This window comes from Canis lupus, chromosome 15 (genome assembly GCF_048164855.1).
Source record: "Canis lupus baileyi chromosome 15, mCanLup2.hap1, whole genome shotgun sequence".
NCBI classification, from domain to species: Eukaryota; Metazoa; Chordata; class Mammalia; order Carnivora; family Canidae; genus Canis; species Canis lupus.
The window spans coordinates 53,551,142-53,573,351 of record NC_132852.1 but is presented as its reverse complement, the minus strand read 5'-3'; the positions used below and the strand labels follow the sequence as shown (position 1 = coordinate 53,573,351).

General features: G+C 40.4%; 1 protein-coding gene and 1 long non-coding RNA gene across 14 annotated transcripts in view; one reads left to right on the top strand and one right to left on the bottom strand.

Annotated features, from left to right (window-relative positions):
- Positions 1 to 13,719, bottom strand: part of LOC140605238 (uncharacterized) — a 59,493-nt gene extending 45,774 nt beyond the window's left edge. For 3 of the 5 annotated variants that reach the window (XR_012007946.1, XR_012007947.1, XR_012007949.1), the window contains exons 1-2: positions 12,611 to 13,719; positions 11,916 to 12,029 (exon numbers count right to left, since the gene is read on the bottom strand). This is a non-coding gene — a long non-coding RNA (uncharacterized lncRNA). The remainder of the gene's footprint in view (positions 1 to 11,915; positions 12,030 to 12,610) is intronic. The other 2 variants (XR_012007948.1, XR_012007950.1) reach the window with 1 other exon arrangement.
- A 301-nt stretch (positions 13,720 to 14,020) lies between these two features.
- The window catches only part of BRAF (B-Raf proto-oncogene, serine/threonine kinase), a 179,272-nt gene continuing 171,082 nt past the window's right edge, over positions 14,021 to 22,210 (top strand). For 7 of the 9 annotated variants that reach the window (XM_072777445.1, XM_072777442.1, XM_072777441.1 and 4 more), the window contains exon 1: positions 14,027 to 14,207. In XM_072777445.1, the coding sequence (XP_072633546.1) occupies positions 14,082 to 14,207 (126 nt within the window). In that variant the 5' untranslated portion in view covers positions 14,027 to 14,081. Of the gene's footprint in view, positions 14,208 to 22,210 lie in introns of all 9 variants that reach the window. The other 2 variants (XM_072777443.1, XM_072777444.1) reach the window with 2 other exon arrangements.

The window sequence follows — 22,210 nt, the reverse complement described above, 5'->3', positions numbered from 1 at the left end:
CAGACCCAGGAAGAATAAGCTAGTTACGATGACAGGTAATCCTCACCTTGAATACTTCAATACTTAGCTATCAGTTCTTGAAACAGAAGGGTTTTAAATGTCCTTATTGTGTCCATTTTGCCTTTAGCTTATTCATTTTTAGCTAGAGACATCTCTAAGCATGTTTCCATATCAGGTTGGGAGTTTCAGTCTTGATCTATATATTGAAAAACTTCTGAAGGTGGAGTAATATTATGAAGCTGCTGTCTGCATTATTAATCTTTTTTTTTAAAGATTTTATTTTATTTATTCATAGACACAGAGAGAGGCAGAGAGAGGCAGAGACACAGGCAGAGGGAGAAGCAGGCTCCATGCAGGGAGCCCGACGTGGGACTTGATCCGGGGTCTCCAGGATCACACCCTGGGCTGAAGGCGGCGCTAAACCGCTGAGCTACCAGGGGGCTGCCCTGCATTATTAATCTTTTGTCAATCAGGAGCAGTAACATTCAACTTCATTTTTTTATATAAATTTATTTTTTATTTGTGTTCAATTTGCCAACATATAGAATAACACCCAGTGCTCATCCCGTCAAGTGCCCACCTCAGTGCCTGTCACCCAGTCACCCCCACCCCCCGCCCACCTCCCCTTCCACCATCCCTAGTTCATTTCCCAGAGTTAGGAGTCTTTCATGTTCTGTCTCCCTTTCTGATATTTCCCACTCATTTTTTCTCCTTTCCCCTTTATTCCCTTTCACTATTTTTTATATTCCCCCAATGAATGAGACCATATAATGTTTGTCCTCCGATTGACATTTCACTCAGCATAATACCCTCCAGTTCTATCCACGTCGAAGCAAATGGTGGGTATTTGTCGTTTCTAATGGCTGAGGAATATTCCATTGTACACATAGACCACATCTTCTTTATCCATTCATCTTTTGATGGACACCGAGGCTCCTTCCACAGTTTGGCTATTGTGGACATTGCTGCTAGAAACATTGGGGTGCAGGTGTCCCGGAGTTTCACTGCATCTGTATCTTTGGGGTAAATCCCCAGCAGTGCAATTGCTGAGTCGTACTGATTGAGTCCAGCCTGGCTGTCTGCCATCACTATGGCCCTGCTCCCACCCACAAGCTTCTGCTTGTAACCTTTAAATGGTACATCTTCTCTTCAGCATTTCAAAAATCCTTGGGCCTACTCTCATCCAGGACAATCCACTGCACTTATGTTTGAAATGTTTTAAATAATGTGAAAGGTGAACATGATAAAGTGTTTAAACTTCTCATTAAAAAACAGAGTTTTTGGCCTCTTAATTTCCAAATATCTAACTTTCTTCCATAATTTTAACAACTAATAACACCTCCTAGAGAGTGAATTATTGTCCTCTATGATATCAGGGAAGATATGTTTATATTCAGGCAAGAAAACTTCTTGAAAGTGCCACCTAGAGAACCATGCTAATTTTAGTGTGAAAGAGATGTCAATATATAGATCGAAGGATTTGCATAATTAGGATATTTGCCTCTCAAAGCTATTGTTACTTTAATATATACAATACATAAACTCTAATCAACATGTACACTAGCAATCTAAATCAAATATATTTATAAAATTGTTAAATTAACATTTGGTTAAATCCAATATTGAGTCATCATAATAACAAGCAGGGATGTAATCCTGGCAGATGCCAAAACCAGAAACTAAGATCCAGTAGAAAAAAGACAGCTAAAAAAGTATCCAAGTAATAAATAAAAGAGTTTTAAAAGGGAAAATTTTAGATTTTCCTTCAGAGGAGGGCATCCAATGTGAAAAAGATGTGAAGATAAAAGACATATATTTACTAATCTGTTGTTGAAAAACTTCAAAAGTAACTGGATTCAAATATTAAAAGATTACAAGGATTAACTCAAAGATTTTTGTTACATCAGTAACAGAATATGGAATTAGTATTTATCTTTTTCTTTATTTTTTTTTAAAAAGATTTTATTCATTTATTCATGAGAGACACAGAGAGAGAGGCAGAGACGTAGGCAGAGGGAGAAGCAGGCTGCAGGGGGTCCGAAGTGGGACTCTATCCTGGGACTCCAGGATCACGCCCTGAGCCAAAGGCAGACGCTCAATGGCTGAGCCACCCAGGTGTCCCCCTTTTTCTTTAATTTTTAAAAAAGTTTATTGAGGTAAACTTAATATAGAAAAAGTTGTACATATTTAATATGCATATTTTGATGAGTTTAGACATAGGCATATAGGCATACACCTGGGATATGATCATTGCAAACAAGGTAATAAACATATCCACCACCTCCAAAAGATTTCTTGTTGTCCTCTTGCTTTCGGCAGGCAGGGGAGAGGGACTAGTATTTATTTATTTTTAACTTTTTTTTTTTTTTTTTTTTTTTTTGAGAAAGAGAGAGAGAGTCAGAGGGGCAGAGAATCTTAAGTCGAAAGCAAGAGTTAACACTTAACCGAGTCACCCAGGCACCACCATATTTATCTTTCAATAAGAAAGTCAAAAGGAAAAAAATAAAAAAAAAAAAAAAAAAAAAAAAAAAGAAAGTCAAAAGGTGGTGGCACCAACTGAGATTTTTAAAAAATACAGGTTGAGCAGCTGTTAGAGCATAAAGTTGGGAATGTAGGGCTCAGTCTCGGATTTGTGGAGTTTGCAACGCCTGTGACATATTTATGTACAGACATGAAGTAGGTACAGAAATGAAGTAGGTTGTTGAATACTAAAGGTTGAGTCCAGGTAAAGACATGTAGACTGTAATACACACATTTAGAAGTCATCATTCTAAATAAAACCTATGGAATGGATATGAGGGTAAAAGGAGTTTTGTGAGGAAAGAAAATGGGAAAGGATGGAGTCCTTTTTCCCCAGGTTATTTCCAATTGTGAAAATTGACCCTAAAAAGGAAGCCAAGAAAGAACTGACCTTTTTTGAGAAGAACTGGGAGTGTGTGGAGTCATGAAATCTAAGGCAATAGAGATTTTCCAGAAAAAGTAAACAGCTCACAGTATCAAATACAGAAAGAGGAGCAACATCTCATACTATGAAGCAGGGCGATAAGAATTCGTTAAAAAAATGCATGTTTGCAATGCAAGTTTGTACTTGGGGGCATTAGAAGCATTAGAGTTCATGTCTTTATGCCTCTATTTTCTCTGTGATGTAGGAAGCAAGATCTCACAGAAAGGTTTCTGTGTCTCAGAGAAAGGCATAAAGCAAAAGATGAATTTGAAAATCACTATTAGAGACATTAAATATGAACCAGTAATATCTGTGATGTTGGGATCCCTGGGTGGCGCAGCGGTTTAGCGCCTGCCTTTGGCTCAGGGCATGATCCTGGAGACCCTGGATCGAATCCCACATCGGGCTCCCAGTGCATGGAGCCTGCTTCTCCCTCTGCCTGTGTCTCTGCCTCTCTCTCTCTCTCTCTCTCTATCTCTCTATGTGTATGACTATCATAAATAAATAAAAATTTAAAAAAAAATATCTGTGATGTTGAGTACTATTAAATGTTTGCTCTTTATCAGTCTACTGTGGAGGCGCCTGGTGGCTTAGTCCATGTAAGCACTGACTCTTGATTTAGGCTCAGGTTATGATCTCAGGGTCGTAGGATCCAGCCTCGTGTTGGGCTCTGCGCTGGGCACCGGGCCTGCTTAGGATTCTCTTTCTCTTTCTCCATCTGCCCCTCCCCCCGCTTTCTCATGCACTCTCTCTCTAAAAAATAAATAAATAAAAAATAATCAACTTGCTTTTAACAAAAACAAAACAACAACAACAACAACAAAACACAAGTAACAGTCTACTGTATACAAGGCTCTCCCAGAGCAATGGTAAGTGTTAGAACAAACAAAAAATCTGAGACTCTAAGTATTGTTCAGATTACATAAAAGCCTAGTACAGTTTCTGGTACTCAGTAGCTATATAATAAATATTTGTTGAATGAATGAAAGAAGTGAAGAAATGAACCATAAGACACCATAAATATATCTTAAGAACAAGTTACCAGAACAGGTTTTGCTATAAGTATTTACAATAAAAGTGCATTACAAATATATACTTAAAATAATGTAACAGCATTTACGATAAGAGATCTCTATTTGATATGAAGAGTACATCACAGGGTCTTATTAAAACTAGAATGAGGGGCACCTGGGTAGCTCAGTGATTGAGCACCTGGCTTTGGCTCAGGGCGTGATCCGGCGGTCTCAGAATGGAGTCCTACATCAGGCTCCCTGAATGGAGCCTGCTTCTCCCTCTGCCTACATCTCTGCCTCTCTCTGTGTTTCTTATGAATAAATAAATAGAATCTTTTAAAAAAAAATAAAACTTGAGTGAAACACAGCAGAAATTTTATCTCATGGACTCTTACTATGAATCATGACACAAAAAAGGTTTAATCCCACTATCAGAAAATAAAAGAATTATAAAACTAGACTAATCAGGAATTGATCCTATGTAAGAAGACAGTAAATGTAAGAAGAAGGTAAGACATAATGTAATATTAATAGTAGTACATGACTAGCAAGTTTTTAATTATCTGAAAAAACATTCCTTTGGAAACTTATGACAATGCTTTATCATAAGTATGCACTGCTTTTATATAATAAAAGAGAAATTTCCTCCAACATTTAAAAAGATTTTATCTTTTTTTTTAAATTTTTTTTTATTTATTTATGATAGGCACAGAGAGAGAGAGAGAGAGAGGCAGAGACACAGGCAGAGGGAGATGCAGGCTCCATGCACCAGGAGCCCGACATGGGATTCGATCCTGGGTCTCCAGGATCACGCCCTGGGCCAAAGGCAGGCGCCAAACCGCTGCGCCACCCAGGGATCCCAAGATTTTATCTTTTTAAGATTTATTAACTTATTTGGGCAGGGTGAGAGCATGGGGGAAGGGCGAGAGCATGGGGGAAGCGTAAAGCAGGCAGAGTAAGGGGGAGAGAGAAAATCTCAAGCAGACTCCACACTGAGCATGGAGCCCGACATGGGGCTGGATCTAATGACCCTGAGATAACCTGAGCCGAAATCAAGAGTCAGACACTTAATAGACTCAGTCACTGGGCACCCCTAAAGATTTTATTTTTAAGTAATCTCTATACCCAATGTGGGACTCAAACTCACAACTCTGAGATCAAGAGCTATATTCTGTATTAACTGAGCCAGCCAGGCACGCTCTTTAATATTTTTTTTTAATCTCAAATATACAGAAATGTCAAAATAGTACTACAAACAAATGACCATATCCTTTATCCAGATTCCCTGTTAATAAATTGTTGCCTTTTCTTTATCTCCATTTCTTTCTGAATCATTTTAAAGTAAATTGCAGATATAATGCTATTTCAGCCTTAAATACTTCACCTTTCATCTTATAACAGTAAGGATATTATCATTAATTCACATTCATTCAAAATTATTATTTAATATATAGCACACATTTAAGTTCCCCAATTGCCCCAAAAAAGTCTCTCATAGTTTATTGTCTTATCCAGTATTCAGTTAAATTTCATGTATTGCATTTGGTTGCTAAAGCTCTTTAATCTCTTTTCTCTGTAATCTCTTTTAATGTAGGATAGTCTCTTTGACTTTCTGCCCTTGACTTGTTTTTCATAGTATTGAATTTTTAACAATCTTTTTTAAAAAAAGATTTTATTTATTTATTTTAGAGATGGAGGGCAGGGAGGAGCAGAGGAAGAGGAACAAGGGGTTCCACAACCCAGTGCAGAAACTGATGTGGGGCTTGATCGCATGACCCCAAGATCATGACCCGAGCCAAAATCAAGAGTTGGATGATTGACCAAATGAATCATTAAGCACCTGCATAAAATTACATTTTTGAAGAGTTAGATTTGTTTGTCTTATCTAATCTCCCACATTCTGGATTTGATGGTTTCCTCATGGGTACGTTCAAGTTAAACATTTTTTGGCCCCAATACTACACAGACCATGCACCACATCAGGATTTGTTACATAATGTTGAATTATCCTCCTATTGGGGATGCTGAGTTTAATAGGTTGGCTAATGGAGGGACTGCTATTGCAAACATATACTTCCCCCTTTGTAATTAGTGAGAGGTCTGTGTGGTAGCATTACAAAACCGTAGGACTGCCCTGATCTCCGACAGTTTCTTACTCAGTAAGACTTTCAGCAACTATTTATGGTCCTAACCTGGAGCAATTATTACACTGGTGGTGGCAAAATGATTTTTTTTTTTTCTAATTCTATCATGCCCTTGCTCTGGAGTATACCAAGGTGCATACTCACAAGCTCACTTTATACATTTCCTGCCCCAGATCTGGAATCTGCCATTTCTCAAAGGAGCCCTTATTATGTAGAATGTAGAATGGCATTTCAAAATCAAGATCTAGGTACTAGGTATACCTATTGATACTCCCAGGTACCTCTTTCAGTGCACAGAGCTAAGAATATATGAATCTATACCTATGCCTGTACATTTATATATATGTGTGTATATACATATATACATACACACATTACATATAAATAGTCAGGGGTATATAAATACACATATATACTATATGCAGGCATAAATATACAGATACACATTATATAAGCATTTACAAATATATATGCTTACATTATATGCATTACATAATATATGTACTTTCCTAATTCTATCATTTCTTCTCTGTATAATAACTAGTATACATTCTTCTAAAATTATACATATACACATGTTCACAGACACATTATTTTTCTCTAAATCCTACATTAATAGTTATTCCAATTCAAATCCAGCACCACAGGGTTCTTCAACTTCTGTTCACAATGTGTTTCTTTTTTCACAGTAAGAACCTAGATTCCCAACACCATCATATGTGATCATTTGCTCTACCCATAATAAATACAAATGTTTCAGAATTACAAAACCAATATCACTACCAATAATAAGCCTTCCGTATAAAGTTCAAGATTCATTAGTAGTGCATTTTGTTCTTTGAATCTATTCCAGTCAGTACTTAATCAGAAGCAGAAGCGCTAGGAACATAAATAATAGGAATGTATTACAGAGATTTAGTCTTAGGCAAGCATGGAGCTGTTTAAACAGTCTAGGTGGGCAGCCTGGGTGGCTCAGCAGTTTAGCACCACCTTCGGCCCAGGGCATGATCCCAGGGTCCTGGGATCGAGTCCCACATCAGGCTCCCTGCATAGAGTCTGCTTTTCCCTCTGACTGTGTCTTTGCCTCTCTCTCTGTGTGTGTCTTCCATGAATAAATAAATAAAATCTTAAAAAAAAAAAAAAAACATCGAGGTGAGGCTGTTGTTTCTGGGTCTGCTGCTGGATCCCCAAATCCTCAGCCAGACAGCAGGAAGGAAAAACGGAGGTGAAGTGGGAGAAGCAAGATAAAAACGAAATCGGTAATGTTGAGCTAGAAGCTTCAAGGAAGGACTGCAACACGAGTCAGACTGTCACTGGGCTTTCATAACAGGGCTGTAATGGGAGTCCTGCAGGAGAAGCCTGTCATTACAGAGTTAAACATTCATCCCACAGAAATGGTAGCAATTGTTGTCATTTCTGGCATATGGATGAGAGCCAGCAGAGAACTCTAAGAGTTACCCTCACAAATGTATTTCTTACAGCGTTGGTGAGGAGAGTTTGCTCTGGACCATCTCAGGGGATATACTTTGGAGTGGGTGAGCAGGTCTTACAAGATGGAAAATGATTCTGGCAAATAGTTCCAGTTTAGCTAATTTAACATGGCATAAGTTCATTTTAGTCTGTAGGAAGAAAATGATATTCAAAAGCCACTTGAGGGATCCCTGGGTGGCTCAGCAGTTAAGCATTTGCCTTTGGCCCAGGGCATGATCCTGGAGTCCCAGGATCAAGTCCCACGTCGGGCTCCCTGCATGGAGCCTGCTTCTCCCTCTGCCTGTGTCTCTGCCTCTCTCTCTCTCTGTGTCTCTCATGAATAAATAAATAAAATCTTTAAAAATAAAAAATAAATAAAAGATATACTCAGAGAAGTCTTATTCTCTTCCTATCTCCTACACCCTGTTCTTACTCATCCTTTATCAGGTGCCATTTTCATTATATATGCAGTTTCTCTTTGCTTCTTGCCAAAAGGTAGCATACTGCATATAGTCTACTGCACCATGAAATAAAAGCAAACCTAAGAAAATTTAACACTCCAAATTACCGAATTCACGAAGAATATTTCTTGTGAGAGGTAGTATAAGAGGTAGTATAAGCAGGATGTTATAAGATGAAAGAACATACTGATATAAATATCCTTTGGTAAATGTTAAAAATATAATATCTAGGGTACTTTTGGAGTACTGAAGATGTTCTAAAACTTATTGTGATGATGGTTGCCTGACACTATGGATATACTAAAAATCAGTGAATTGTCTATCATTTAATTTTACTCATGTGTAGAATTTAAGAAACAAAATAGAGAAACATAGAGGAAGGGAGGAAAAAATAAAACAAGATGAAATCAGAGAGGGATACAAACTATAAGAGACTCTTGATCATGGGAAACAAACAGGGTTGTTGGAGGAGAGGGGATTGGGGGGTGGGGTTACTGGGTGATGGACATTAAAGAGGGAATGTGATGTAATGAGCACTGGATATTACATAAGACTGATGAATTGCCCACCTCTACCTCTGAAACTAATAATACATTATATGTTAATTAATTGAATTTAAATTTAAAAAAATGAAAAAAAAATCAGTGAATTGTCTACTTTATTTTTTAAGTAGGCTCCACAGGCCTTGAACTCACGACTCTGTGATTAAGACCTGAGCTGAGATCAAGGGTCAGGCATTTAACTGACTGAGCCATTCAGGTACTCCATGAGTTATCTACTTTAAATCCATATGATATATGGATTATATCTCAATAAAGCTGTTATTTAAAAATTAAAAAAAGAGAAATATAATATCTAATACATTTCATGAATCTAAAAGCAAGGTCTTCCTTCAAGAATTAAAAAGTTTGGGATCCCTGGGTGGCGCAGCAGTTTAGCGCCTGCCTTTGGCCCAGGGCGCGATCCTGGAGACCCTGGATGGAATCCCACGTCGGGCTCCCGGTGCATGGAGCCTGCTTCTCCCTCTGCCTGTGTCTCTGCCTCTCTCTCTCTCACTGTGTGCCTATCATAAATAAATAAAAATTAAAAAAAAAAAGAATTAAAAAGTTTGAGAAATGTAAGTTCAGTTGAGGGGATGACAAGAGTGCCTAATTCATGACATGACAACAGGGAAGGACAGAGAGAAAACCTAGACTTGATACAATATCATTTTATTAAAACAAAAATAAAGTTTTTTTTTGTTGACTCCAAGCTTCATACATATCAACAATGAGGTGCAGTTGCTTATATGATTTTTTTTAAAGATTTTTTTATTTACTTATTCATGAGAGACACAGAGAGAGCGAGAAGCAGAGACACAGGCAGAGGGAGAAGCAGGCTCCATGCAGGGAGCCCGATGTGGGACTCAATCCCAGGACTCCAGGATCACACCCTGGGCCGAAGGTAGGCGCTAAGCTGCTGAGCCACCCAGAGATCTCCTGATTTTTTATTATATTAACAAAAGCATGCAATCAGAGGTTCTATTTTTTTGTTAGTTGGATCCAATTGGAATGATGTACAACGCATGGGATGTTTTAAGAGGAAAATTGAATAGTACACAGAAAGCTGAGAAAATGCTTTGAGGAAAAAACTAAAGAAACAGAACTCCCTTCAAATATTTGAAAGCAGTTACACAGGATAAGAAATAGACTTGTCCTGTGTTCTCTAGAAGGCAAAACAGACCAGAATATAGATATCATAAAGAGGAGGGTTTCAATACAATTTCAGGAGAAAAAAAGTTACCATTGAATGTACTATTTCAGTGAGGTCCCCATCACATTTGGATAGAGTCTAGAATTCCACTGAGAAGATTCCAAGTATCTCTCAGCAGGAAGGCTGCCCTGAATCAACTCTATGATTCTATTTTCTATTCATACCTAAATAGCTTCTGAGAGTAGCCTTCTATTAATACAAGATGTGTTATTCACAATATAATGACCTTGATTCATAAAGAAAACACTAAATTACAATCAGCTATGTATCATTGAATGTGGTTGGAACTGTAGAAGCTTCCTAGAAGCTGCTTATTTGTTTTCTAGTAGTTGCCCACATTAATGTGGATCAGACCTGGTTGGGCAGGTCCAGCTGATGAGTGGGACTATCCAAAGTCTATTCAAATGCAAGATTCAAGATAGAAAGACCAGCTGGAAAGAAACTGGAAGAGAGGGTCAGACATATCAGCAAGATTGCTTAGTGTTGTAGACATTAACTACAGCAAAGATCTGAGGAATGATCCTCACCTAGATGTGTTTTCCAGTTTCCTGTGAATACATGAATGCCTTAGGGCATAAAGAGACTGTAAATAAAACCTAAAAGAACCACATTGACTAAACTGTTAAGACTTTAGAATGCAAGATAATACTTTTTTTTAAAAAGATTTTTATTTATTCATGAGAGAGAGAGAGAGAGAGAGAGGCAGAGACACAGGCAGAGGGAGAAGCAGGCTCCATGCAGGGAGCCTGACATGGGACTTGATCCCAGGTCTCCAGGATCAGGCCCTGGGCTGAAGGCAGCGCTAAACCGCTGAGCCACCCGGGCTGCCCAAGATAATACTTCTTTGATGCCCATATGACACACTACAGCACAAGAATGAGGTGTTTTGAGGGTGCCTGGGTGCCTCAGTTGGTTAAACAGATGTTTAACCTTGGGCTCAGGTCATGATCCTGGGATCCTGGGATCAAGTCCCGAGTCAGGCTCCCTGCTCAGTGGGAAGTCTGCTTCTTCCTCTCCCTCTGCTCCTCCCCCCAATCATGCTCTCTCTTTCACTCTCTCAAATAAATAAAAACTTAAAAAAAAAAATAAAAAAAAGGAGGACATGTGGAGGTGTTTTTTCTGTTTTTGTGCAGATCACAAACTGGCTTGGCTCATTACATGCTCCAAGAACACAGAGCCATACTTTTGGGTAGTGAGTTTCAGCACAGCATGCTGCCAATGGCAGTATTGAGATTTGGGGGAGAAGTGCCCAAGAGGAGACGACAGGCTGTGTTCTATGGCCAAGGACCTGCATTTATTTTTGCCTGTAGTGGTAAGAAGCCACAGAAAGAAGGTAAGGGCTTCTTCATTAGTATACTGAGATATGTCTTGGTAATGTCCCCAGTAATAAAAGGGGGAGGATTTGAGTGCAGAGCCTCCTCTGGAGAAGGTAAAGGTGACTATTTCTAGAATAGCTAGTTCATTAATCTAAATACAACCTGCCTGTAAATTAAACACAATTGTAAATTCTTTGACCCTTCTTCTATTGAGAGGTAGGATTTATATGCCTTTTCCTTGAATTTAGCCTAGACCTAAGGACTTAACTCTAATCCAATACAATGCAGTAGAAATAAAAATAAAATAAAATGCAACAGAAATGATACTGTGCGACTCTGGAGGGAAGGTCATAAAATGCAATGCAGCTTTCACCTTGGTTATAGAAACACTAGCGTCTGGAGCCCTCAGCCACCTTGTAAGAAGTCTAACTATTCTGAAGCAGTCATGCTATGAGGAAGCTCAGGCCACATGAGGAAAGTATGTTTGGGTATTGTGGCTGACTGCCCCAGCTGAGGTACCAGCTTCAACTACCAGGCATAGGAGGAAATATTCCTCTAGATTATTCCAGTCCCCACCCATTGGGACACCTCCAGGCACTGAGCCTTCTCAGCTGAGGGTCCCAGACATCATGGAGCAGAGACAGCCATCTCTGCTCTGCCTTGTCTGAATTGACTGAGAAGGTACTTCATATATTTTTTTTTTAAGGGAAAATCTATGTGATCCTTACAATAAAGCAGTTAGGCAGGTTGGGCTAGCATTATTACCACATTCCTCTTACAGATTAAAATAACAACAAACAGGGATTCAAACTTACCTTCTTTCAGATTATACAGCCCAGATGTGGCATGCTGATTCTGATCTTTGTATCCCAAAGTTTATGCTCTTTGTATATTTTCCCATCTGGATCCTATGGGGGCTTTAGAATAACCTAGGGAAATCAAGCAAGATATATCCAGAATTTAAAGACAAGGTCAGAAAATATTGAGTGAATAGAAGCTAACAAGAATCAATATTAAATGGATGAGATCAGTCAACCTGTGGAGAAATAACTATGTAAGATCTGATTTACAGATTGCTGCTGATAAAGAAGCCTATAATTTATAATGGAACCAAAGAAAACAAATGTCAGAACTTTGAGTGTTATGAAGAAATAGCATAATGATATAATTTTCTTAGGGTCTGATTTTTTAAAAAACGAAATAGGACTGTTAAAGGAAAAAAGTGCTGCGTGTTGTGTGTGTGTGTGTTTAATAAAATTAAGGGTAAACGGTGCCATGACTGGCTAATGGTGCTATTTTAGTCACTTCGGAAGTATGTCCTTACAGTAAAGAAGGGTGCTTCAGACTAATATAGCTTGATGACATTATCCCTTATGATAATTTTCATTTACTTTTGCCAAACCACTTTTGATTGGTTGATTGATTGATTGATTTACAAGTTTGATTTAAATTTAGTTCAAGGAAGACTTTTTACTTGGAGGAGAAAGTACAATGAAGCTAAGAAAACTACCATGCCTACTTGATAGACGGTACTTCCCATTTTTCATTGAAGAGGAATAGGAGAATTCTGATTAATCAAGCAGCCTCAAGTAAGGGTCAGCTCCTGGACTCATAGTGACTCAATATGCAGACATCCCGCTTCAGAAGTCAGTAGTACACCTTCCATTTCTTTAATCACGGTGAATACTGTAAGGAGATAACTGGTGAATTCCCTCCTCATGGGCAGTAAAAAACTGTAGTTCACTCAAAGCTTCTCATGACTTGATGTTTAGGTTACTCTGGTGATTAGAACTCTCCACCACCAGGAACCCACAGTAGCTTCCATTATGTTTCTCACTCCTTTTTCTCCGTTCCTTACATTTTTTTTCCCTCCCTGAATATTCCCGTTTCAAGATAAATGCATTTTTTAAATAATGAACTGGGTTTCCTTAATTTCGTTCTGTAATTGGGCCTCACCAAGGGAATCCAACTCTCCTCTTTGTTTCCATGCCTAGTTTGCACAGATAACGCCTTGGAACGTTCTATTCTGTTTAATTAAGCACTTAAGGGGTTTTGAAGTTATCTTGAAAATAAAAAAATCAAAGTTTTGATGCGTCAGATGTCTAGAATGCTGTGCCTTGTGCAGGCCCTCGCGTGTGGGAAAGTCTCCCATTTGCATTTGTTGATTGCATCTGGAGAAGGAAAAACTTAAAGGTTTTATTCCTCAACGATGGGGAGAAGCTTTTTTAGACTCCCACTTAGATCCACTTTCACAGGCCAGGTTCATCAACGAGACGGATGCAAAAGTCACTCTGATTATTTTAGCTGTCCCTAAATATATTTCTATCAGGTTGGGCTGGACTGTTCCCACCTCGGGGCTTCAAGTCTTATTTTTACGACACAGAGAGACCCTCGCCGTCCTGGGACACACGCAGGTGGTACGGGGCTTCCCCGCCTTCCTCCCTCTAGGATTCCAACGTCTCCTCGAACAGCACCGCCCGTGCTCTTCTAGTAAAACCCCACGTTCCAGGGCACGTTTAGGACCGAAGAAGAACCGAGTCGGAAATCGCAGCCATGGCAACCGCGGAGCGGAGGAAACGTGCGCGCGCGAGGGCGGGCACGCGGGCCGGGGAAGGAACCCTCCCCTGACGACGGCGCGAGGGCGCTCCTCGGATGACGTCACGCACCCGGGTGACGTCACGGCCGTGACACGCGGGTGACGCCGTTGCCGCGGCGACTTGTAGTCGTCTCCGCCCCCTCCCCCGCCCCCCCTCCCTCCCGCCTAGCGTCCTTCCCCCAGTCCCCTCAGGCTCGGCTGCGCCGGGGGCCACGGGCCGGTTCCTGAGGTGGCCCAGGCGCCCTCCCGCCGCCGGCGCCGCCCCGGCCGGCCCTCCCCGCCGCCCCCCGCCCTCCGCCTCCGCCTCCCCACCCCCCCGCCCTCCGCCTCCCTTCCCCCTCCCCGCCCAGCAGCGGTCGCTCGGGCCCCGGCGCTCGGTTATAAGATGGCGGCGCTGAGCGGCGGCGGCGGCGCGGAGCAGGGCCAGGCTCTGTTCAACGGGGACATGGAGCCCGAGGCCGGCGCCGGCGCCGCGGCCTCTTCGGCTGCGGACCCTGCCATTCCCGAGGAGGTGAGTGCCGGCGCGCCCTGCGCCCCTCGGGCTCTGGGCTCGGCTGGCTGGGGTGGGTTTTTGTTTTGTTTTTTTTGGGGGGGGGAGGGGGAGGCGGGTGGTGGTGGGAAAGGTGGGAAAGAGGTGGCGGTGGGGGCCCCGCTGCCGTCAGCCACCCCCGTCTTCGGGGACTGCGGGGTGGGAGCTGGGCATCCCCGCCTCGTCCCTCTCCGTCATGCAGCTCCTCGCTACGTAAACACACACGGCGGCCCAGGGGGGTTTCCCGGACGCGCGCCCCGCTGGGGGGATTCGGGCGGCGTCGGCCGGGCGGGAGGCTTAGCAGCAGGGGGCGAGACTCAGGGTTGGTCCGAGAAGGTCACGGCCGCCTGAAGGGTAGCCAGGCTCTCCTCGCTTCGGTGTTTTCATTATTTGGGGGGGGGGAGAAGGGTGGCGGCATCCAGGTGAATGGATGCAGGTTAGACCCCAGCCCGAGTGGCTGCTGTGATTGCTGCCTGCATGGCCCTGGGGATGCTGGGGCGCATCGTTCCCCGCCACTGTCCCCCCCCACCCCCCCTTTTCAGGCCGCTGCCCTTCTCTCCACTTTTCTACTTGTTTGAGGATTTCTCTTCAACCTGTTTTACCCAGCAGATGCTTTTGATGTAACCTTTACTTTTTTTTTCAGCCTTAAATACCGCTGTTTGCGTCCTCCTTCCCATCCCGGTGTCGGGTCCCCCAGTTCTTCTGTCTGATGCTCTGTCGCTGAGTGGTAAACCATCACCCCCCCCAACCCCCCCAATCCTGTTCCCATCTGCCGCTCCCGTTCTTTGGCCGATTGTCGGACCTGCCAGCTTTCTAAGCCTCAGTTTCTACCCGAGACCATTTTTGCACTTCTCTTACCTAGTCCTCTCTAGGCCGTCTGGATCATTCTGCTGCTCCCTAATAGCATTGTTATCTTGTTATTTTCACCAATTCGTCTGGGCGCTTTGGACCTCCTTCCTTACTTTCTGAACTCCGGAGCTGTCAGGATTCCATCAGGTTTCCCTTGCACTCTTTGGCACTTTTTGGTTACTCTTCCATTGTGCATTCACACCTCTTTATTTTTTTCCTGCCCATTTTTAAATAGATTTGATTGATTTCTTTCTTTTGTCCTCCTTTTTGTCCCAGTTTTTACCTTTCACTTTTTTTCCCCCCTCTTTGGCTTCTGCTTCTCTCAGCCTGTTTTTTGCATTATTCGGCCTCTTACCACCATGTTAAATTATTTACATCCGGTTTTTAAGGAAAATTTATTCCATTTAGTATTTGGCGTTGTACCTTATGAAACAAAACACTTGATTATACTTTGCAAGTAATGAGATAATATTTGGTATGATAGCTATGCTTTGTGATTGATTAGATAATGTGACATTCTGTTGACTTTGCTCAAAGTTCTCTTTCCTTCTTACTGCCTGCATTTGGTTTCCCAATTTTCAACGTCTCATTCTTTCTTCTGTCTGTGCAATGCTCCTTTTCCTGCTTCATCATCTTTACTTTGGAAATTCACCCCATATGCTTGCTCTAGTATCAGTTCACAGTAGCAATTATTTTTCAGCCTCTTATGTCATTTCCATCTACGCCCATGATGTGTTCTATACCATCATTTGATCTAACATTCTAATATCTTCTTTCTTGACTTGCATGACTTTCCATTTAATTTTTAGTTTGCATTTCTGTTCAGATGAGTTTTCCTCTAACATCTGTTCATCTTCCGCAACTTCTTGGATTCTAAGGTTAGAGCCCTTTCCTTCTTCCATTTCCTAGTTTATTCTGATTTCCTTGTCCCCAGTTACCATTCATTTGGTCTTGTTTCCTGGCCTTTGGTTCTTAACTCGCTGAAGCTTCCTCTTGTCTTCCCCACACCTCCACATTCCTTCTTATTTATAAACAGCTTTGTTCCGTTGACATGGAAATTTATTTTTAGGATACATTGTTTTTGATGGATAAATACTAGGGGTCACATCTGCTGTCTATTTTTTCCATGAATCGGATATGCCTTTGTCTTACCAGGCACAGGTGTCTCTAGGCTTGCTTTACTCTGTAGTATCGCTGTGGTTTTGTTGAATTGTAACTTTGAAGACTATTACAGAGTAGAAGAGTGGATAAATTAATTGGTATGGATCGTGAACTTGTAATTCTCTGATTATAACATTATTTACATTGAAAACTTTAATAAGACTGGGGATCCCTGGGTGGCTCAGCAGTTGAGCGCCTGCCTTCCGCCCAGGGGCATGATCCTGGAGACCCGGGATCCAGTCCAGTGTCGGGCTCCCTGCATGGAGCCTGCTTCTCCCTCTGCCTGTGTCTCTGCCTCTGTCTCATGAATAAATAAATAATCTTTAAAAAATCATAATATTATTTTTAAAAAAGAGAACTTTAAGACTTAGTAGGACAGTTTGCAATGATAATCTTTTGTTAAGTCCAATCTCCCCTATCTTATTTGAAAGGGCCAAATTGTTTGAGTTCAACCCTCTGAAGATTCTGATTCAGTAGGTGAGAGTTCTTCTGTCAGTGTCAGTATTTGGCACATTTCCAGGGCAGATCTCATGTAACAATGCTTGAGAACCACTACCTAATGAATTTAAGTTTGAATTGCCTATCATTGGAAAGCATATTGGTATCTCCCGAAACTGCGAGAGGACACTCCTAACTAAATTTAATTAGAAGTGTTTTGCACTGCCTCCTCCACTCAGGTTTTCATGTTTAGTGATGAGTAGTTTCCCTCTATTATTTCTTGTAGGAGCTGATAATAAAGGTATTTGCATGGGGGAGGTGGGGAATAAATGATTAAGAGTGAGTCTCTTTTGAATATAGATATTAGTGTTAAGAGATGGCAGAATAAATTCCTCCAAAAATAATTTAAAATTTGAAGTTAATATCGTTAATTCAGTGGAAGCTAATATGTACTGGTCTTTTAACTGTCTTCCTTATGTATACTTCAAGAGGTATAATTGACAAGCGCATGGAAAGAAAGGAAAAGTTCTACTTGTGTAAAATGATACATTTTATTCTAAAGAATTCCCTTGCCTGACAGTAAAACAGAGTTTTTTGTTTTTGTTTTTAAAGTTTCTCAGAGGGAAATTTGAGCTGCATTAAAATTTCCGACTATAGAGGGAAAGCACATTCATTATTGAAAAATTAGAAAGCTATAAGTACAAAAAAGGAAAAAAAAATCTGTAGTTTTGCCACTAGGATATAATTAGTATATAAACATTTTGGTGTGTATCCAAAACTTTTTTAATGTTTGTATATACAATGTATGTAATTTTATAATATTTTTAAACTTAATAGAGCAAAATATTTTACATATCATTAGGTAATACTGTGATTTTTTTTTTTTAAAACTGATCGTTTTTCTTGGATATTAGAGATTTTTTTTTATTGCTTGTTATCAAACATCTTGAACATAGAAGTAGATTTTAGTTTTTAAATTGTGTTGGGAATTGAACAAATTTCATGTCCTGTATTTGTAAGTATTACTTTGTAGACGTCAAAATAGGATATTCTGGTAAAGGACAGGAGCTTGTTATATATTATGAAATGAATGTGCTTATACTTTTGGCGTTAAACCTTTACTTCTGGCCATTTATATTTCCCCAATGTTTCTTTCCGTGACCATATGGTATAATATGGGATAACATGACCATATGGTATAATAAATACATTTATTTTAAAAAAATGTGTTATACCAGGGTGTGATATTTATTTATTCTTCTGTGTTTCTGTAGAAAGAACTTCTTACAATTGCATTACAATTAAAATTATATTGTTTTTCAAGATCTATCACCAGCCTAAGTTGTGTAATTATAATAATGCATTGACTAAGCAATATTCTGGGATGGATTCAGTGTGGCCCACTGTATTAAAACACATCTGTGTGAGCCATGTGAAACCAGGTTGAATTACCTCATACTCTTAAAAAGAGGTAGTCCTGTTAGGGTACTGTGTGCTTGTATAGTTCTTGTATTGCTGCTAATATTTGTCTAGGTATTTTTGAAGGTAGACAAAACATGCCTGTTAGGCATAACTTTGAAATAGCTGTTTGTCTTCAGTATTTCTAGTGGTCTCTTTGTATATATTCCTTCTGTACCCCTCCCTCCTTTAGGCATCCACTCACTTTTATTTATCTGATATCAGTCACTTACATATGCTGGCTGTTAAAGGAATCATTTATCAGTAAACAGATAAGAAAAGAATGTTGGTACTGGATGCTTGAATCTTTGAATATAGTAAACCTAAGAGCAAACTTGATTTAATCTTATCTGGGTAATAGGCCAGAAAAATTATATTTGGATAACTGGCTAGAGAAGTTTGACTTTTCTCAATTCCCTGTCCCTTGCTTTCCTGATAAAGGATGAATAGGAAACTCTTATAACAACTGGAAACCTATGTTTTGTGAATGGTGGAGAAGAAAGGAAAGGAGCAGGCTACATTGTTTTTTAGCATTATCTAAGACCTGATGCCTACATGTTGAAGAATGAGGCAGCTGCTTAGTTTTCTTTCTTTTTCCCAATCATAAAGTTATTTTCTCTTTAAGAATTGCAAAATGCATTTTGTTTTCTTAGGCACCTTGATATTAATTTAGCTGAGTGCTTAGTGAACATTTTGTGTCACAATCACCTTGTTTTAGGAAATGCTGTATGTTGCTATGCTTCCTATATTTCTGCCTCAAGTTGTCATTACAATAAGCCTTTCTTGTCAGTAGCTCTTACAGGATTTTTTTCTTCCTCAGAAGTTGAATTGAGTCCTTTACGTGTTCTGTTCTTTATGTCTCCTACGTTGGTTTTTCTGTGAGATGAGGATCAGCAATAGTAGAGAACTGAATTCAAAATAGGTGAGCCTGTTTAGGAGCTTTTCTGTTTTTTCAAGTTAAGCAGCGCCTTTATAGTCATAATGTTATAGATAACACAATATAAGAACCAAAAAGATAGTCTCAATTGTTCCATTCTTTTGTTAAATATTTGCTGGAGGCATTGACGTGTTCTGGGAGGTAGTCTTTATTTTTTAGTTTCTTTTGGATACCAACCTAATTTACTATCATACATAATTAGCATGGTAGAAGAAACTCTTAATACAGCCTACACCCTAACATTAAGCAATTATTTTTTTCTACCCTCTGAGATTATTTTGGTTTCCATGTTTTCTCTTGGGCTTAAAACTATTAGTCTTGTTTCTTCCCGTATCAAGACTATGCATAGAGAGGGAAATTGATGCCATATCTCCGTTAACGTTACATTCCTTTCTGGGTCTTGGGAATGCCCTCAATATAGAATATGAAAATTGCTCTGAACTCAATTAACTTTATGTCTTCTGGAAGCTCTGTAACATCAAATGAAACATCATTTTTATTCTTGTAATGTGGCTGCAGTTATTGACAGCACTTTTGGGACAAATGTACCATAGGATGGTAGTTTTCAAATTACTGTAGAGCTCTAGGACAATCAAAAAAAAAAAAAAAAATCACTGTAAGAAATTCAAATTTTAATTTACCCTAATACATACCTAGGAGAAACAGTTTTTGTCTGTTTTGTACATTTTTTTTAAAAAAAAATCTTCACCTTTTGCAACAGTATCTGGTACATTGGTACTTAGCTATTTAATGAGAAAAACAGTGATTTGATACTCTGTTTTTCTGTACTTTTCATTCTCTTTTTAAATGCTGCTTATAAATCAGTTTACTAGATTGATGACCAATTGGTTGCAACAAGCATTTTGGAAAACATTGTTTTGAGGGTTTCAAGGACCGCCTTCAGAGGTTACTTAAAGGCTCTATTTAGTCCCCCTACACCTTAATTCTTGAAGTTCTTCATTTATCTGCTTTACACGTTGGTTTCCTTGCAAAGAAAAGGGTTTTATGGCTGTGAAAATTGTAGAGCTCCTCTTATGAAAGATATGTACTGGCATGAATCTTCTTAATTGTAATAATCTATGTAGAAAATTTTAACATGTGTCTAAGACCGTGGTCAGCAAACTTTTTTTGTAAAGGGTTAAATAGTAAAATTTTAGGCACCATAGGCCTATTTTGACTCTCTAAAAATAACTCAACAGACCCAACAGTGGTGTTGGTGTTGTAGCACAAAAGCAACTGATAGACTGTGTAAGCAAATGAGCCTGAGTGTATTCCAGTAAAACTCACGGACACTGAAATTTGAATTTCATGTAATTTTCATGTGTTGTGAGATACTCTTGATTTTTTTTCGATCATTTAGAAATGTAAAAACTAGTCTTATGGGCTGTTTTAAAATAGATGATGGCCTACATTTAGTCTGTGGGCCAGTTTTCGGACTTCTGGTCTAAGGGAGACTGATTATATCATTGTAAGTTTTGAAATTAAGGTGTGGGTTAGAGATCTATAAAGTTAATAATTGCTTTTTGAGAAAAATCAGGTTTATTTGGTTATAATTTACATGTACTGTAATGTACCATTTCAACTGTACAGTTTGATGAGTTTTGACAAATGTACATAGTCCTGCAATGACTGCCACAATCACGACCCAAAACATTTCCATCATCTCAAAAAGTTCCTAATTCTTCTGCATTCAGAACTGCATTCTGACCCTCAGTTCCTGGCAGACACTGGCCTGATCTCTAGTTTTACCTTTTCCAGAAAGTTACATGAACGAAATTGTACAGTATGGGGTTTATGTATTTGGCTTCTTTCATTTAGTTTGATGTTTTTGAGATTCACCCATGTTGCGTGTATCAGCAATTAGTTTCTGCATATTGAGCCACTCTGAGGGCTGCCTGTGGGCCCTCACCGCCCCTGACCCCACCCCACTGGGTGGTGCCAGGCCCCTGCCACGGTGCATCCGCATAGACCTTGACTGGGCGCGGGGCTGCGTAGCCTTCTATGATGGCCACTCCCTAGACCTACTCTTCCCCTTCCAGGGGCCGGGCCCCCTGGGGGAGCGCGTTTTTCTCGCTGCTCTGCACCCGCCATGCCCACGCCACACTCTGCATTGTGCCAGCCAAAGGCTGAGTCCACCCCACCACCCCATCACCCCACCACGGGGAGGCTTCCTCCTGTGCCAGGGAGCCCCCCTTCCTCCTGGGAGCACATCCACCTGTCCCCACCCTCCTTCCCACCTGATCCCTACCCAGCACACCAGCCCTGGCCACCAGGTAGACAGGATGGGTACCCGCAGCAGTTTACTACCGGCCCCCACCTTGCCTCCTCTCCAGATGGGCCTGGTCCTCCTCCACAGCTCTAGGGCTCCAGCTTCTGCCCTGGCTTGTGTCTTCTAGGAGGGGATAGGCCAGCCCTACTCCATGGTGACTGCTTCCTATGCTCATAGTCTTTTCCACTTTGGGACCTTGTTAGGGCTCCTCCTGCACATGCTCATAGTAAAGGAACAAATGGTGCTACCACTCCTTTCCTCCACCTGGGAATGGCCCAGACCCCCAAACTCATCCTTGTATATAGCTTCACATCTTTCCACATATGTATAAATGGGCCCATATTAAACACATTTTGTGATGTTGGGTTATTTATTTTGTGCATCTGTGGCAATAAATGAGATCTCAGTGGTGGTAAAAATAAATTGCAGGCTGCCCTGCATCCCTATTTATTTATATAGTTATCAGTTAATGGATAGTAGTGTTTTTTTTGTTTTGTTTTGTTTTTTACTTTTCAGCAATTATAATAAAGATTGCTATAAACTTTCCAGTTTAGGTTTTTGTATGGTTATGAGCTTTCATTTCTCTGAGTAAGGACCTAGAATTGGATTGATGGGTTGTGTGGTAAGTATTTAACTTTATAAGAAATTGCCAATCCAATTAAAAAATGGGCAGAGATGGGCAGCCCAGGTAGCTCAGCGGTTTAGCGCCGCCTTCAGCCCAGGGTGTGATCCTGGAGGCCCGGGATCAAGTCCCACATCGGGCTCGGTGATTGGATCCTGCTTCTCCCTCTGTCTGTGTTTCTGCCTCTCTCTCTCTGTCTCTGTGTCTCTCATGAATAAATAAATAAAATCTTAAAAAAAAAAATGGGCAGA